Raw genomic sequence first — 18,055 nt, 5'->3', positions numbered from 1 at the left:
GACCTGAAACAATTTATGATTTATTTACACATAAGAAAGAATTATACTTTTATAAGTATGTGGCATGGTTGTATATGCCTCACTATATACCTATGGAAGCAAGTTTTATTCTGTATGGGGTTTAAGCTCTGAGTTTCAAAACTGAACTCAGTATATACTCAATATATAGAGCAAGTGAACATCTGAGTCTTAAGAAGTAAGTGTATACTTGTGGTGACTAATGCCCATCAGCTAATTAATATCCACCACCAATCAAAAATAATGATTATTTACTCTTTTATGTTCAATCTTAAGGTTGCTGTACTTAACTCTGACTACTCTCTCCAGGACAAATAACACATTCAAAGGGTGTTTGTGGGTCCTAGCAAAGTATATGGATTATGCATGTGTGTCTTCTAAGCTTCCCACTTTCAGTCAGTTTCATTATGCTAGGTGCTATAGGTATGAAGATGATGATACACATGTCTGCCCTCAGGAGTCTACAGAATTTTTATTAACAGTTTCCCAACAGTCTGGATGTGCTAATAAGTCTTAATGAGAAGAGCAGCTAAATGAGGGAGCCATTCGATAGAGAAACAAAGTGCTGATGCTAGAAGGCAGTGACATCTAGTCTGAAATCTGAAACTTTGCTTATGAGATCATGCCAGAGAGGAAGGTGTTGAGCTCTGGCACATGACCTGCCCAAAGGACACTCCAGGCTTCGGCTCTTAGTGCGTGTTCTCTGTCCAGCTGTTGCTGAGGAACCAAGACTCCTGCCCCTTGAGGGTGTTGGGTAAAGAGATTTCTCCCGTTTCTTCTGAACTGGTAGATACTTAGACTTAGTCATCTTGGTTTATCTTGTTACGTTTTGTTCAACAGTTAGCCTGAGGAGTGAAAACAGTACATGAACATATATGTCAGTGTATCCGTGTTTTCATTCATGACCCAGCTTAGTTAGGTCAAGCCACATAGGCTAGTCATGTGCTGAATTCTGGATGAATTAATTTCTCTCTTATTTTATAACATCCAAGATGACTTTAATGTCTTAGCTGAGATTATTGCTTTTCTCTAGTGAAGACTGTATTCTTACCACAAAACAAAATTAAATACATGATCAAAACATAAATAACTAAAGCCCAATAAATGTAAAACTGACTACATTTGAGTAGCAGATGTAGATTTTGCAAATAATGGAAAGCAGCATGAGGATGAAAAGTTTTTGTGTCCTCATTGGGCTGTACTGTGCCCTCATGGGACCTGGTCTTACACCACTTCAGTGTAAGTCACCTGAATATACACACATACACATTATTGTTTAATGGGAAGCAATTAAAGAAGATATTATCTCATGAGTCACCGTAAAATGTGTTTTGATACATTTGTGAGCCAAAGGCTAGATGAGAATTACTAGGTGAATAATAAAATATTTAATATATCTAGTTCAATTTTCATTTGTCCTTCATTAGATTTCTTTTAACCAAAGATGAATTTAACTAATGCTTAGGGCTGAATTTGAGCTTTTTTAGTCATATATAGAAATATAATTTGATTTTAATCTATCTGTTTTCCTGGTATCTCTTTCACTGCTGAAACCAAGTCAGTATATTTGTAACACATTGAATAGGCAATTTAAAGATTATTAGATAATATTTACTTTTTAGCAAATACTTAGAGTATACTATGTGCCAGGCACTATTCTAATTGCCTTAAAACATATTAACTCATTTAATATGCAAGCTCTGATTTACTTTAAGAAAAGCTTAGACACTGATTCTTTTTGTGTTTTTTTTTTTTTTTTTTTAGTTTATTTTTTGAAAGAGCATGCACAAGAGAGAAAGGACCAGAGAGAGAGGCAGGGTGGGAGACACAGAATCCCAAGCAGGCTCTTCACTGTCAGCACGGAGCCCAATGAGGGGGCTTGAACTCACAAACCACAAGATCATGACCTGAGCCAAAATTAAGAATTGGATACTTAACTGACTGAGCCACCCAGGTGCCCCAGACCCTAATTATTAAAGGAAATAGATTTCTAACTAGAATTACACAAATGAGAAATAGAATTCATGATCTCATTGTGACTTCCACATATATACTTGCTGTATCAAAGAGTATCTAAATTAAGGTGTCTAAATAATAGGTCTAAAAATTTGTTTAAAAAAGCAGTTTGAAATCATAGTCTTTCACAATTCTGAGTGAGAAACACTATCAGAGAAGTGATCCTTATAATCACAAAAAGCCTTCTATTTGCCACTCAGCGAGGACGTTTATGATTGAGTTCTGTATGGAGATCCTTACTGTCCAATGAAATAGTTTTTCAGCCTGAAGCATGTTTTAAAAATACATCTCAAGGAGATGAACCAATAAATCACACATTGTGTAGTTTGAATCTGATATGAAAAATAAGTTAAAACTGATTCACAATAGCTCTGTTTTAATATAATTCAACTCCAGCTCCAGATGAATAAAAATGAACAGTTTCTAAACTAATTCTTTTTTTTTAATGTTTATTTATTTTTTGATAGACAGAGCCAGGGAGAGGGGGACACAGAATCTACAACAGGCTCCAGGCTCTGAGCTGTCAGCACTCAGCCTGATGCGGGGCTCAAACTCATGAACCATGAGATCATGACCTGAGCTGAAGTTGGCCACTTAACCAACTGAGCCACCCAGTCGCCCCTAATTCTTATTTTCAATTGTTTCATCTCCTTGCTAGTTCTCTCTGTATAATTTATAAAAACTGCACGTTGCTTATCTTAGGATCCTGTGCATGTGAACTACTATGCCTTTAACCTTTTTATAAAAATATCTCACTCACAGATAGAAGAAAAGTGTGTTTTCAACTTATGCTTTATGTTTGTCTGATAATTGTAAGGATAATTTTGAATGGAAATGCTGCTGTTTAGTTTCCACAGTGCCTTCACAGCCTGATAATCAGTTTTCCCACCCTGACAAACTCAAAAGGATGAGCAAGTCCGTTCCAGCATTTCTCCAAGATGAGGCAAGTTTGTCTTTTGTAATTTCAGAAAAATGGAACCAAATAGGTGGATTTGCTCTGCCAAGGTTGGTGAGTTTGTATTCAGCTGTGGCAGAGACCAAAGAGGTCAGCAGGACTGATCCTTGGCCTTTCCTATCAATAGAGGTAGTGTTGTTGATCCTGGAATGAGGCATGGCATGTCTCATTTGACTCAAACAGCAACTCATTTTGGTGGTAAAGTCAAATTGCATTGATTTTGGAATGTGACTTTTGTTTCAAAGTGGGTACAAAATAAGAAATCCAGACAAATATGTTGGTATGAAACAACCAGTCTGTAGTGTACAGTAGAATTGATTTGTGAAACTTAGTCTGGGTAGCATGACTAGCTTGAAAGCATATGGTAAATAATAGAGTGACAGTAACACAGCCGACCTTAAGGATATCAACTGGGTGTAGGCAGTTTGCATACATTATCTCCTTTATTCCTCCCACAAGCCTGGATGGTGGGCACCATCATTATCCCCAGACATTACAGGTAAGGAAACATGGGGAGAGGTAAATAACATCACTCATCTACAAAAGGGTCAAACCAGGACTGGAGTCCTGATCTGATTTTCATGGTTAGCCATTATGCCTACTGTCTCAGGTCAGAATAGGACTATTATCTGCTATTCCCTGAATACTTTGTAAATACCAGGCACTTAATATTCATTCTGATATCTAACTCTCACTAACTAAATATTTAGGTACTATTTTCTCCATTTTATAAAACAGGGAAGTGCCTGAGATGTTTAATAACTTTCCCCAATCCAACAGCTGTTAAAAAGTAGATCTAGGATTTTAACTCAGGTCCTTTGACTTAATTAAGATTCCATGTTCTAGGTTTTGGGATGGGTTAAAGAGGTGACAGGGATTAAGGAGTGCACTTGTCATGAGGAGCACTGTGTGATGTATGGAATTATTGAATCACTATACTGTTCACCTCAAATTAATATAGCACAGTAAGTTAACTAGAATTAAAATAAAAATGTAAAAAGCCAAAAAGTAAAGAAAACTAAAGAAAAAATTCCCTGTTCTTGCAGCAGGGGTAGTTGGAGCTTGGTATTAGACATTCCTACTCCTAGCTGTGCTACACATTTGCTGTGTGGCTATGGGCAGGTTTCTTACCTTCATTGAATCTGGTTTCCTAGTACCTATCTGATTAGGTTGTGAGTAGTCAGTGAGATAATGCAGGGAAAACACAGGGCACAGTGCCTGACACACAGTAAATACCCAGTAAATGCTAGCTGTTACTATTTGCAGTTCAGGTCTGATTTTTGATGGTAACATAAAAAGCTTTATTGTGAAGCATTCTCTTAGTAGATGAAATAGGAGGAAAGTTCTATACAGCATATAAATTACATACCTCCTCCCTGACCTCCTAGCCTTCTCATTGCTTATTCTTGGGCCTTAGATGAACTGTATTTGCAAATATTCACCCTTTCATATGCATAACAACCCACATTATAGTTCCTTTGAAAAGATTCATTCTTTGAAACTAAATCATTAGTTGGAAGCCACTGGTGGGCACCTCAAGGAGTTCCTGTGGTTTTATACCTTTGTAAATAGGCTTTGGTCTTGGTTGGTCATATGAATAAGCTATATAATAACTAAAGAGGCCAGTGATACCAGTTCCTGGTTTTTCATTTTTCTCCTCCTTTACTTTTAATGTGCTGCCTCATAGGTCCACACCAAAGAAAGTCCAAGTCATTTGAGTTTATGCATCAGAGATGCCAAATTAAGCTGTCTATGCCTTTCAAAGCACATGGGTCAGACTGAATGTTAAAGGAAATGGACATGAAACCAGGCTTTGCGCCTTTGTCCACTATCCCTTTGAGGCTTAGTTTAGCATCACTCACATTTATTGAGTACCTGCTATGTGAAAACTGGTGTTCCAGGTCAACAAGACAGGATCCCATCCTTCAGTAATTCACTAGTGACCAGATATACTAGGTAGACCATAGTACATGCTATAATAGAGGGAAATGGACTGTAAGCATGCGGGGAGAGCGTGTTACAACAGAGACATTTAAAAGGTATGGTACTGTTTTCTTCGTTCTTAATCCTTGAGGGAGGATTTTTTTCTTATCCATACAAGTCATAAATTTTGTTTTTCTTTAACTCCTTCCTTAATCTGTATTAGAATTGGCATCTGTTATACTGATACATAATTGCATGGTCCTAGAATATGTTGGCATGAACTAACTACTCCATACAGATATTTTCCTAACTCCACTGAACTGCTCCATAAACTTTCTAACCCCAAAAGGAGCTCATTCTTAATCATAAATTTTTAAAGGTACTATCTAATAGACTTTAGCTCTGAATATAATAAAATTTATTTTTGCCACTTTTTTTTTTCTTGACCCAGGTAAATATTTCCTGGTATATATTTAAAATATTACTTTTTTAAAAAATTTGTTAAAATCTAATGTGGGTAGAATTTAATACACACTAATAAATATAATTTAATATATACTTCCCTATAGCAATAAAAAGATAAGCACAATAGCACTATGGAAATATACAAGAGGTCATTTAAACATTTTAAAATATATATGTATGTGTGTGTGTGTGTGTATACATACACACACACATACATATATATAACTTCTAGTTGAAACAGATCAAACTGGCATTTATTTTTCTAGTTTAATATGTTTCAAGTAAAAGATTTGAATTTTTGGAAAGACAGGTCTATGTTAATAATGAGAGGAATTAAACATGATATTTTATGTTTTGATAGTATATCTTAGGCCTTTTATTGTCTGGGTAAAGTTAATTTCTCATATCTATCAGTAAAGTTCCCCAAGTAACATAAATACATAACACTAAGAGAGTAACAAGAAAACTCACTGTAGTGCTGCCTTCTGTATCACCTGGGCCCACCTTGTAGGTGAAAAAAAAAATCACTTTGTTATTTTGGTAGCGAAACACTGCTCTCCCCCTTAGGTGAGGTCCAAGATAGACCACCTATTTCATCTTGAATCCCATTCCCTGGTGATTAACACTAGTGACTAGTGTCCTTTGACCTTTAGAAATGTTCATAGATCCCTGGGATACCAAGATAGCATATTTTTCTAAATTGAAATTCTGATCTTCACTCATCCTGAATTTAAATTTTGTGTATATTATATGATGTTTTGTAGAGTGATGACAGAGAAACAGATACAGCATCAGAAAGCAGTTACCAGCTCAGCAGACACAAGAAGAGCCCAAGCTCTCTAACCAATCTTAGCAGCTCCTCTGGCATGACGTCCCTGTCTTCTGTATGTAAACAACAGCTCCGTGTTAATATCTCTCTGCTTCTGTGAACCTTGCTTGCCATGCTCCTTCTTAGTATAAAATGGCCCCCGTTGTATTTCCCAGATTCCAAGGGCAGTAGCTTTTTCTTTAACCCACAATTAGCTTCTGGCTAGCTAAATCTTTGTTTTTCTTTTTTTAAGCATAAAAAGAGTTCATATCCGTTACAAACGAATATGGTTTTTTTGGATGTAAGTACTTCAGAAATAAGCCTAAATTACCAACAAGAAGAACCACTACATTTTTCTGTGCAAAAAAAGGGGTAACTATTGTTAAGTTCTGCTTATATCAGATATGTTTTATATTCTGTTTGCAGGTACAGAATTGTATCGCTTTTTTAGCAAACCTGATGACTAAAGGTCCTGATTCACATGAAAGAATAGGAGAGCGAATTCTTTGCCTTACAGAGGGATTCAGAATGGGGCTTTAAAAAGATAGCTCCTCAAGTGTAGTTTTCATGTTGGCTTTAGAAAATTTGACTTTACCTAAAACTTCTTTCATAAAGTGAGATCAGTCATTGTGCATGTAGTATGTGTGTAGACATATATATATATATGTAAATACATCCACATAAACTTACCCAAATAGTTCTCTGATATACATACACATGCACATATCTCACCAGGTATGTTAATCAAATGATAAAGCTGTACTTAAATTCTTACTAACCTCCCATTTCTCAAACTTTAAAAAAAATCTGTTTAAATTGTATTTCTGCTGATAACAATCAAATGTATGGCCTTGGGAAGGCTTTCAACTGCCTTCATCAATCATCCATTCTCTACCCTTCTTGACCTCTAAAGACTTATGGCCCAGTAAGCATTTTCCTAGATTCAGTGGATGAGTAACATAGTAAAATTCCTTTTTAGTGCCTTGGAAATTTGATAGAGCATTGTGTCATTGTGATTTGTGTGCCTGGGGTTTCTCACATCCTCTTTCTTTAGTGTCTTAAATACTAAGCATGCCTAAAAATGGAACTTTGCCCCCTACCATAAAATCCCCCTGCTTTGAAATGAACCAGTATCTAAATAACTTTGCATTTCACTTTTCATCTGTATCTTTTAGAGATAATTTTTTTTTTTTTTACACACTAGTTGTGCCATATACCATGTCAGGTTGTCTGTGCTGGTCTGTCTTTATGCCATATTTTATTAACTGCTTTAATTACAAACTAGAGAAATAATGGCAAGCAAAGATTATACTCATGATCCTTCTATTGGGTTCGGGAAAGAGATAGAAACAAACACTGTGTATTTTGGATGTTTTCAGGTGAGCGGCAGTGTGATGAGCGTTTACAGTGGAGACTTTGGCAATCTGGAAGTGAAAGGAAATATTCAGTTTGCAATCGACTATGTGGACTCACTGAAGGAGTTGCATGTCTTTGTGGCCCAGTGTAAAGACTTAGCAGCAGCAGATGTTAAAAAACAGCGCTCAGACCCGTAAGTACAATTTGAAGTCACTGTTTTCCCTTAGTTATCCATAATCTTGTAGAAATTGGGAAAGAAAGAAAGAAATTAAGAGGAGAATATATGTGTGACTATGTCAAAAGGAAATGTTTGAGAAGAAAAGTTGGGAGAACTGATGTTTTATTTACTTTATAAATTCATATGCCAAACTTATTAAACTATAAAAATGTCAGAGAAGCACAGAATGTCTCAAGTTAGAAGGGACCTTTGAGGCCATCTTGTCCCATTCATTCTTTTAACAGATAAGGAAATCAGGGCCAGAGAAGATAAGTGATCTATTTACATAAATTCAGAGTCAGCACCAAAACTGGGAATGAGGGCTTGAACCCAGTCTGTTCCCATGACATTCAAGCTTCTCTAAAATTAGGGACATACTTCAGAATGTTCAGTGGTGCAGAAAGACTTAAGACTCTAGACTGAGATAGATTCTAAATTTAACTTCTATTTTACAGAAAAACTTTAGGGGAAATTACCAGCTCATCTTTTAAATCAGTGGCTTAATTGATACTTCAGTATATTTGCAAAAGTTGAATGGCATTCCTCACTTATGCAGAAGTCAGGTTCTCAATTATTTTGCTGGCATAAGCCCAATCCATGCTTTTGTTATAAAAACAATTGGGGTCAGTATACCCCATTGAATGTGACTTGATTAGGTTTGTGCTAAGAGTAATTTTTGTTTTCAAAAGGCAGTAACAAAAATTTTTTTGAAAAGTTCTGCAAGCACCAAAGTCTTTTCTTAATTGGAAACAAGCCAGTAAAATTAAGCACTACATTAGAGGTCTGTCCCCCACCACTCTCCACGTCAAGTAAGGCCAAAGAAAAAAGGAGCTCAGGAAATTTCCTTTAAAAGTTTTCAAAACAATTATGAAATGATCAGTTCTGCTGCAATGTGTTTAAACGTTTAAGTATAAAAGACATTAGTTAGAACATTTATTTACTTAGCGCTTTTCTCAGTGACATAAATTAATTATTTCTGTCAATTACCAATGCATTGTTCAATGTAGAGATGGAAACATCACTTTTATTTTTTCTGACCTTCTTTGTCTTTCCACTTCTCTTTTTAGATATGTAAAGACCTATTTGTTACCAGACAAGGGCAAGATGGGCAAGAAGAAAACACTTGTAGTGAAGAAGACTTTGAATCCTGTGTATAATGAGATACTACGGGTATCTATGAACTCTCTGTCTAGGAAAATCCTAAATGATGATATGTCACTGTGATTATGTTTAAATAGCCATGTCTTCTAAATTTTTTTAATGTTTACTTATTTTTGAGAGAGAGAGAGAGAGAGAGAGAGAGAGAGAGATCATGAGCAGAGGAGGGACAGAAGGAGAAGGAGACACAGAATCCGAAGCAGGCTCCCGGCTCTGAGCTGTCAGCACAGAGCCCAACATGAGGCTCAAACTCACCAAGATCATGACCCGGGCCAAAGTCCGACCCTAGCCAACTGAGCTACCTAGGCACCCCTAAATAGCCATGTCTTCTTGGTAGTATCTCTATAGATGAAGTCAGTCACAGGGAGAGAAGAAGGAAAGGAATAAACATTTTCTGAGAAACTGCCTTCTATGAGACCATACACCATGAATGTTGCATGTGTTCTGTGTGTCACAGATGAGGCAGGTGAAGCTTAGAGAAACAAAGGAACTTGCTCAAAGATACACAGCTGACAGCATTGAGCATTGTAACCAAATGATATACCAAAAGCATAATTCTGATCATGTTATTTCTCTGCTTAAAATCTTTTAGGATTCCCATTACCCTTAGAGGCAAGTTCATCCTTAACATGTTACCAGTCCCTCCACAACCTGGGCTCCAGCCTCCTCTTTCCAATTTCAGAGTCTTTGTTCAGGTTCACCCTGATTCCTTTCTGTTCTATGGTGGAACTGACTCTTTTCTCACACTGCTGGACTTCCATCAGGCTGCAGTGCTTTTTCCCATATTCTATCCTTAACTAGCTCCTATAGCCTTAAATACCTCTTCCTTTGAGAGGCTGTCCTTAACCTATCAGGCTGCTCTGTGGTCTGCTGCCCTAGTCACCTTGTTTTATATCAGGCTTTGTTAACACTCAGCAGTTGAACTATTAGCTTCGTTGTCTGCTTTCCCATTAAACTGTAAGTTCCAGGAGGGCAGGGTCCAGCTCTGTGCCATTTATCAACTGTGTGCATTTGGGCAAATGACTTAACCTGTCTGTACTTCAGATCTGCCACAGGGAGACAATAATGGTACCTACCTTTCTACCTCAGTAGTTGTAAACATTACAAGATTTAATATGTGCAAAGTGATTAGCATATATTAAACACATGTTGACTCTTAATACAGTGTCTGGATAGGTACTCAAAAAATGTTTATTGGATGGATAGATGGATGGACAGATGAATAGAAACTATACCTGCCTCAAATAACCATATTTCCCTCACCCCCCCACCTGCATAATGCTGCCTTAGTTATAATTTAAAATGGAAAATATAAGAAGTGTCATTCATTCCCTCTTTCTGAAAAGGCTGTCCAACTCTTTGATTATCTTCTGAGGAAATAGGCAGAATTAAATTAATTTTTAGTCATCCATGGGTCAATTTTTTATATATTTTCTGTAGCCAGTTTGTAATTACAGTTTGACTGTGATATACCTCCATACCAGAGCTGTTTCTAGGTCAGCTACTTCAACCCTATACTCAGAAAAAGCCACCTAACTAAAATGGTAAGCTCAGAGAAACACCAGCTTTCTACAACCAAAATGGACATTCAAGTAGTACATCATAAAACCAAATAGAGATTATTTTTAGGTTAGAAGTACTATTATCCCTTCCATGATTATATACAATCTAGGATTGACTACATCTTAGACAAAAAACTGTTAGGATGCCAAATATTTTCCACTTAACCATATGAATCAGGAAAAAAACCCCAAATATATCTTTACTTGAAAAGTTCCTTGTCATTGCAGGATATCTATAGGGGGAGGTGTTGTGTATAAATAGGGGCAAATGGTATATGGGAATTCTCTGTACTTTCTGTTCAGTTTTGCTATAAATTTACAACTGCTCTAAAAAATAGACTGTATTACAAAAAATACCTTGTCCTTAGGTAGAAAACAGACCACAGGTTTAAACTTCATTAGCATTTTTAGACTGAATTGGATTTATGTTATATCTAGTTTGAACTAAAAACATCCAGTAAAAAATGAAAAATTGGCTTTTGTTTTTAGAGAGCTATTACTGGCTATGATATTTGAACCATGGTTTATTTTTCCAGAAGCAGAAAGAAAATCTTTTGTGAAAGATGGATTTAGCTCTTTGAAACAAGACACTAAGAATAAGATGACTTTGCAATATTTTTGAGACTTGAAACCTAGCAGATGAGGAAACCTGCTCTGTACAGATGACTTTTCTCTTCATCTGTGTCATAGCTTTGGCACAAAATAATATTACTCACCACTTTAATTTCCTTCTTTGATCTGCAGTATAAGGTCGAAAAGCAAATCTTAAAAACACAAAAGCTGAACCTGTCCGTTTGGCATCGGGATACATTTAAGCGCAATAGTTTTCTAGGGGAAGTAGAACTTGACTTGGAAACTTGGGACTGGGACAACAAACAGAATAAACAACTGAAGTGGTACCCACTGAAGCGAAAGGTAAGTTCTGCCATTTTTGGTTGGTTGGTTCGTTGTTTGGTTGGTTGGTTGGTGTGGGGCCTGGCATGTAGGAGAAAGCTACTATAAACTGTATTTTAATTAATAATGGTTATCCATTGTTTGGGATCATTATATCTTTTTACTCTCTCTAATATGTCTCTTAGGTGCTTTTCTGTATTTTCTATTCTCCTTTTTTTCTTTTTTCTCCTCTCCAGAATTCAAGCTGGCTTGTTTTTGCTAACCTGTGTTTCTATTCAATAATTTTCTTATCTGCTATGTCTAAAACACCCATCATACAGGTTTTCAATCACATTTTTCAGATTTATATTTTCATTTGATTTTTCTTAGATCACTCCTCTGCTAAAATTCTCTATCTTAACATTATCATTATGAACACATTTCTCAGTTATTTAAATTATGTGTATGAAAACCCAATATCCTAACCATTTGTATGTCTCTGTAATCTAATTTTTTATCTTAGTTTGGTCCTTTGGTCCTTTGTCCTGGTATGCCAGTTCATTTTTTATTATATGCTAGACATTGTATATGAGAACTCCAGGGATACTTTGAGAGGGTTTACTTTTGTGTCTGATACACAGAGAGGGGACAGATCACTTTAATCTGAAAATAAACCAACTAGAAGCTGGGTTTCAGTTTTCATGTGGTCTCAGGTAATTTTTGTTTGCTCAGGTTCCTAGGCTATGGCCTTTCAGGAGCTCCAAGTGAAAGAGAAGTAGTTCTCAGATTTTAGCATGCATCCAGTTCATTTGAAGTACTTATTATAATACAGATTTCTGGGCCCTACTCCCAAGGTTTCTGATTCAGTAACATCTGGGCCCAAGTTTCTAGCCATTGCTGATTGCGATAAAACGTCTTGCCTGGGGACCATTCTTTGAGAACCACTGATAGAGTATGTCTAAGTCTATTCCTTTCTATTATGCTCTAGTTTGGCACTACTTCAAAATTAGCTGATGCCTCAAGGTGAAAAGCAAAAAATGTCAGACTCAAAGATCTCCATTTCTGTCCTGTCCATGTTAATAATTCTTTAATTCCTTGAAATAAATTTGTTTAGTCTTTTTTTTTAATTCCCAGTGTGAGGGTATGATTCCAGCTGGAAGTGATGAATATCAATAATAAAAATCATTGTTTAGGGGCGCCTGGGTGGCTCAGTCGGTTAAGCGTCCAACTTCGGCTCAGGTCATGATCTCACGGTTCCTGGGTTCGAGCCCTGCATCAGGCTCTGTGCAGACAGCTAGCTCAGAGCCTGGAGCCTGTTTCTGATTCTCTGTCTCCCTCTCTCTCTGACCCTCCCCTGCTCATGCTTGCTCTCTCTCTCAGAAATAAATAAAGCATTAAAAAAATTTTTTTAAACTGTTAAAAAAATAAAAATCATTGTTTAGCATCTCCATAATAAACCACTTCTGCTTAAGAAATGGTTCCCAAATATTGCATCAAAATCACCTGGATCACGCACTTATTCAAGACTCACTGGATGTGAATTCCTTAGAAGATGTCAAAAGCTTTTCATTTTAAACTCATTTCCCTTGGGTTTCTTTTTTTTTTTTTAATGTTTTTATTTATGTATTTATTTCTAGGGGAGAGAGAGAGACAGCGTGAGCAGGGGAGGGTCAGAGAGAGAGGGAGATACAGACTCTGAAATAGGCTCCAGGCTCTGAGCTGGCAGTCAGCACAGAGCCCGACGTGGGGCTTGAACCCACGAACCGCGAGATCATGACCTAAGCAAAAGTCGACGCTTAACCGACTGAGCCACCCAGGTGCCCCTTCCCTTGGTTCTTATATATAGCCATGTTTTGGCAATAAGGCTCTAAAGGACCAGAATTTGAAAGTGAAACCAGCTCTTTTATACTTAAAAATAATAGATCTACATTTTAAAATTATTGTTCAGTCTTTGTTGTTCTTATAGACATCAAGCCATGTGATCTGAAATAATCAGGTTAATGCAGCTTTGAAAATGTAATGTCTGACTTTTCTTCCCCCTTGCTGTCCCCACACTCTTCAAAAAAAGAGAATAACACAAATAAATAGTTTTACATCTGGCTGGGTGTCTAACAAAATTTGTGTGTTTTTATATAAACCAAAGCATCCCAGAGCATTTCTCCTATCTCCAAGAAAGCCATTCTGGTTTCTTTACTGTCTCTGAGACTAAAGGCCTTGAGATGTTTTCTGGGTACCAAGCAAGTCTTTCCAAGATACACAGTATGCCTTTCCCAGGTATAAAAGCAAGAGTTTAGCTCTCATGGGGAAGGAAATGTTAATCCAGGACACTCATGGGTGGTACATAGTCACAGAAATGGGCAGTTTTTGTCCTAATACAGAATACCAACAAACAGTAAAATAGTTTGTGTCTCACACTTACCGACAGTGTCCTTCATTTTCCAGACAGCACCAGTTGCCCTTGAAGCAGAAAACAGAGGTGAAATGAAGTTAGCTCTCCAGTATGTCCCAGAGCCATTTCCTGGTATGTAATGATTTTCCATCCAGATTTATGTCCTTTCCTGATCCCTTCCCTCTCCAAGGATTTCTTCGAACTCTGTGATATTTTCAAAGGAGAAACCCTAAACAAAATTATTAACTTAGTAATTGTATGGACCAAATGAGTCCATTTATAGTTGATAATTCTCTTTTTTTTATTGTGGTAAAAACACGTAACATAAAATTTACCATCTTAACCATTATGAACTGTACCACTTGTAGGGTTAAGAATATTCACATTGTTTGAAGCCGATCTCTAGACCTTTTTTCATCTTGTGTACCTGAAACTCTCTACCTATTAAACTTTAGCCTCACCATGTCTTTCTCCCAGCCCCTGATAACCACCATTCTACTTTCTGTTTCCATGGGTAAAAAAAAAATCTTCAGTTTACAGAATTCTCTAGTTTACAATTCTTGTTTGAACTATCACCTCACTCTCCAAAAAGTTGGTATCTTCGTAGTGTGAATGGCCTTTCCTGTATTCTGAATTTGGACCTATTGGTAGCACTATGTTAAGAATGGAGCCTGGGTGTTCCTCACAGGCAAGAATTAGAAGGATTCCTTTGGAGCCCCTAGGAACTTAGAGTGCTTTGATTTGTTCTCCATTCTCAAAGTCTTAGCAAGATAGAAAGCTTTTTCCGCAAGATTCCTAACTGCATCCTTGATGTTAGGGCCTCAGGTCTCCAGCCCAGTTAAGGAGCAAGAGACTAGCAAGAAATGAATGCCAGTCGCTTCTCATTTCCCAAGCAAGTCCTCCAAGTTTTTCTCCTTAAAATCTGTATGAATGTTATGACTGAAATCAGAGGTTGCAACTCAAATGCTTTCAGTAGTCAGGCAGTGAAACTAGTGGGATGAAAGAAATCTTGGATGATAAGGGCAGTGATTGAACTAGAAGAAGCATTTTAATTCAGTTAAAAAAAAATTGGAGGGCAAGCAAAACATATCTTTAGGCCCATATGGCTGCCAAACCACTGTCTTGTTACTTCTGGATCTTCCTAAAAGGCAGATTTTTAAAAAATATATAATTTCTATCCTATCATTTATGGTCCACATGCATAGAAATTTTGCCAGCCTGTTTTCCACCACTATATGTTGTGATGGGCTCCACCTTGTCTGATATTTTGTTCATGTAGTTTCTCTTCTCTGGAATGGCTTCTTCTTCTCAACCTATCCAAGTCTTAGATGAAGCCCCATCTTTTCCATAAAGCTTTACTTGGTCAAATGTGTTCACCCTCATTGATCACATCATCACCTAGAATATTACATTAATAACTTGGCATTTCATTCTATATTACATTTTTATAGTTTTTATTTGAATTACTCCTTTTAGCTTAAGTGTAAACATTTCCCAAGAACTTAGATTTCTTATATTCCTTGTTTCCAATGACATTATTAGTGTAGGGCTGAACACATAATAGATACTCATTAAATTCCCATAGGTTGACTGGGTTAACACATTCAGAGAAATGTGGTAGTGGTCCTCTGTCCATGTGCACCCAGCCTAGCCAACAACTAAACTTCTCAGTAATCCCCTGTCCATAACATTAGTTATTATGTGTGTGTATACAACATTGCCACAAAGTATGTAACCACATTTAGCAAGAGTGGCTGTACCTTAGCCAGTACCTGTTTTGGTTACTTTATACTCATTATGTTTCAAATGCCTCCATTAACAGTATTAATATTTGAGAAGAATATGCATTTCATGGAGTTGTTTTGAGTATAACTGTAAATGGATGATTTACATACCTGATCTCAATAATTTATCTTGAAACAAGCCAAACCCAAACAGAATGACTTAATACTCTATACTTGGAATCGATATAAATTATTTGCATAGAGCTATCTGAGGTCAGTGCAGCCAGACTAGGGAAGATTTAGTTAAGAATATATAGATTTAACCAATTAGGATCGTATCATGGAGCTCTAGCTAGCATCACTGTGCCAGACCATTTTTAGGCTGGCATCTTTGGACACAATATTGCCAAGAAAGGAATGGCAGTGAAATTTTATTTTCTGCCCTTTTTCAATTACAGGTAAAAAGCTTCCTACAACCGGAGAAGTGCACATCTGGGTGAAGGAATGTCTCGACCTACCACTACTAAGGGGCAGCCATCTAAATTCTTTTGTTAAATGGTAACAGTATTGACAACTCTGCCTCTCTCATTTCTACCATAGCCCAGGCTTTGCTGGTTGGTTTCAGGTCTCTCTATCTATGATGCTGAAACTTATCATTCATGGTTTGAATAAAGTAACTTGGGGCAATGGCAACACAAACTAGAGGGATCTGTGACATGAACCCCTAATTTGAGTTTTTAAGTGGCAAACTTTTTTCTCACTTATACATATAAATGTCTGGCATCTAGTCAGTAGTGTTTAAACAGATATTAGTGTACTTTCTTAGCTCCCTGTGACTAATTTTACCTATATCAATTCTTCCAGAAGACCAGTTGTAGCTGCTTATGTTTATATGACATTATCTGTGATTTTCTCTATACACATTATTCATAGATGTCATCTGGTAAGATTTTTCAGTTCAAGGCAGTCTCTCATTCTGAGACAACTTTCAGACCTTCTTGTATTTATAAGAATAAATAGGTAGGTTAAAAACAGAAAAGAGATGGGGGGCCTGGGTGGCTTAGTCGGTTAAGCATCCGACTTTCGCTTAGGTCATGATCTCGCGGTTCGTGGGTTCGAGCACTGCGTCGGGCTCTGTGCTGACTGCCAGCTCAGATCCTGGAGCCTGTTTCAATCTGTGACTCCCTCTCTCTCTGACCCTCCCCTGCTCACGCTGTCTCTCTCTCTCTCCTAGAAATAAATAAAACATTTAAAAAAATTTAAAAAAAAAAACAGAAAAGAGATAATCAGGACTAGATCATATTTCCAAATTTTAAAGGAATCCTCAAGCAATTGCTACCATATTGAGCCCTTACTAAATGAAAGCACTGAACCAAGTTGTTTGCTTCATATGCAATTCTAATATTAACCTTATGAAGTAGGTATCATGGTTCTCATTTTAAAGATGAAGAAGCAAGTGAGAGATTGACTTTCCCTACAATACACAGCCAATAAGTGGCAGAGTCAGGTTTCAAAGCAAGTCTGGTCCACCGTAATGAAGAGTCTCTCCAGCAGGATGTTGCCACCACCATTGCCACCATCATCACTGCCACCCCACCACCACCACCACCATGACCACCAGCACCATCCCCATAATCCCCTCCAACACCACTACCTTCACCACCACCACTCCCATAATCACCTGTCACCAACACTACCACCTTCACTACCACCCCCATGACCCCCTCATGACCACCCCCACCCTACCATGACCACTCCAGCACCACAACCACCATCCCCATCCCCATCATCACCATCACCATCACCATCACCACTGCCTGTCTACACTCTTTTTCCTTCCATTTCCTTCTGCCAGTCTTCAGTAGCTGTGCTGAAGTGCACTGAAGGTGTAAATATTCGCCATCTCATTAAAATGCTTTCACAATGATTCCTTTTGTAGTATCATCCTTCCAGATACAAGTAGGAAAAGTCGCCAAAAGACGAGAGCTGTAGGGAAAACCACCAACCCTGTCTTCAACCACACCATGGTGTATGATGGGTTCAGGCCTGAAGATCTGACAGAAGCCTGTGTAGAGCTTACTGTCTGGGACCATTACAAATTAACCAACCAGTTTTTGGGAGGTCTTCGGATTGGCTTTGGAACAGGTAATGTTTGTTACATTTTTAATTTTCTATGAGCCAAGTGCTTCTGGAGACAGTAGAGGTTTGCCTGTTTGTTGCTTTGCTTCTTCCTAATGAAAACAGTTACTCTATTTATGTGTAATGTGTGTTAAGTGTAATGAAATGAATGAGTGAAGGAATGTCAGGCTGAATGCCAAGGGCTCTAGGTAGGAAGATTAACAGGATGTAGTGTCTGTCCACACAGAGCTTAAGTTATTGTATGTGGGGGATATAGAAAATCCTTCATCACTACTCCTTGAAAAACATTTATATCTTTTTATGACTGAAAGGGTGCTTTAAGTAATGATAGTAATTAACATTAATGGAGTACTAGTCACTGTATTGAGTGCTTTATTTATATCAATTTATTTAATCCTCACAGAAATTCTATAAGTAGTTACTATATTATCTCCAGAGGAACTGATGTTCTA

At 37.3% G+C, this 18,055-nt stretch overlaps 1 protein-coding gene and 1 long non-coding RNA gene across 12 annotated transcripts in view; one reads left to right on the top strand and one right to left on the bottom strand.

Moving 5' to 3' along the window:
* The window catches only part of SYTL2 (synaptotagmin like 2), a 114,143-nt gene that overhangs the window by 94,637 nt on the left and 1,451 nt on the right, over positions 1–18,055 (top strand). For 8 of the 11 annotated variants that reach the window (XM_039217047.1, XM_039217046.1, XM_039217044.1 and 5 more), the window contains 8 exons: positions 2,883–2,977; positions 6,142–6,261; positions 7,565–7,734; positions 8,826–8,928; positions 11,223–11,393; positions 13,794–13,872; positions 15,923–16,022; positions 17,404–17,609. In XM_039217047.1, the coding sequence (XP_039072978.1) occupies positions 2,883–2,977; positions 6,142–6,261; positions 7,565–7,734; positions 8,826–8,928; positions 11,223–11,393; positions 13,794–13,872; positions 15,923–16,022; positions 17,404–17,609 (1,044 nt within the window). Of the gene's footprint in view, positions 1–2,882; positions 2,978–6,141; positions 6,262–6,512; positions 6,558–7,564; positions 7,735–8,825; positions 8,929–11,222; positions 11,394–13,793; positions 13,873–15,922; positions 16,023–17,403; positions 17,610–18,055 lie in introns of those variants that run through there. The other 3 variants (XM_039217048.1, XM_039217043.1, XM_039217052.1) reach the window with 2 other exon arrangements.
* Positions 429–13,810, bottom strand: LOC120220063. Its single transcript, XR_005525448.1, has 3 exons — positions 13,771–13,810; positions 5,849–5,881; positions 429–863 (listed from the first exon to the last, which is right to left on the bottom strand). It is a non-coding gene; the product is annotated as an uncharacterized LOC120220063 (long non-coding RNA).

The sequence above is a fragment of the Hyaena hyaena genome, unplaced genomic scaffold, assembly GCF_003009895.1.
Source record: "Hyaena hyaena isolate Hyena2069 unplaced genomic scaffold, ASM300989v1 scaffold_667, whole genome shotgun sequence".
Classification (NCBI taxonomy): Eukaryota; Metazoa; Chordata; class Mammalia; order Carnivora; family Hyaenidae; genus Hyaena; species Hyaena hyaena.
The sequence above is the reverse complement of the archived record's forward strand: the minus strand, read 5'-3'. Positions and strand labels throughout refer to the sequence as shown.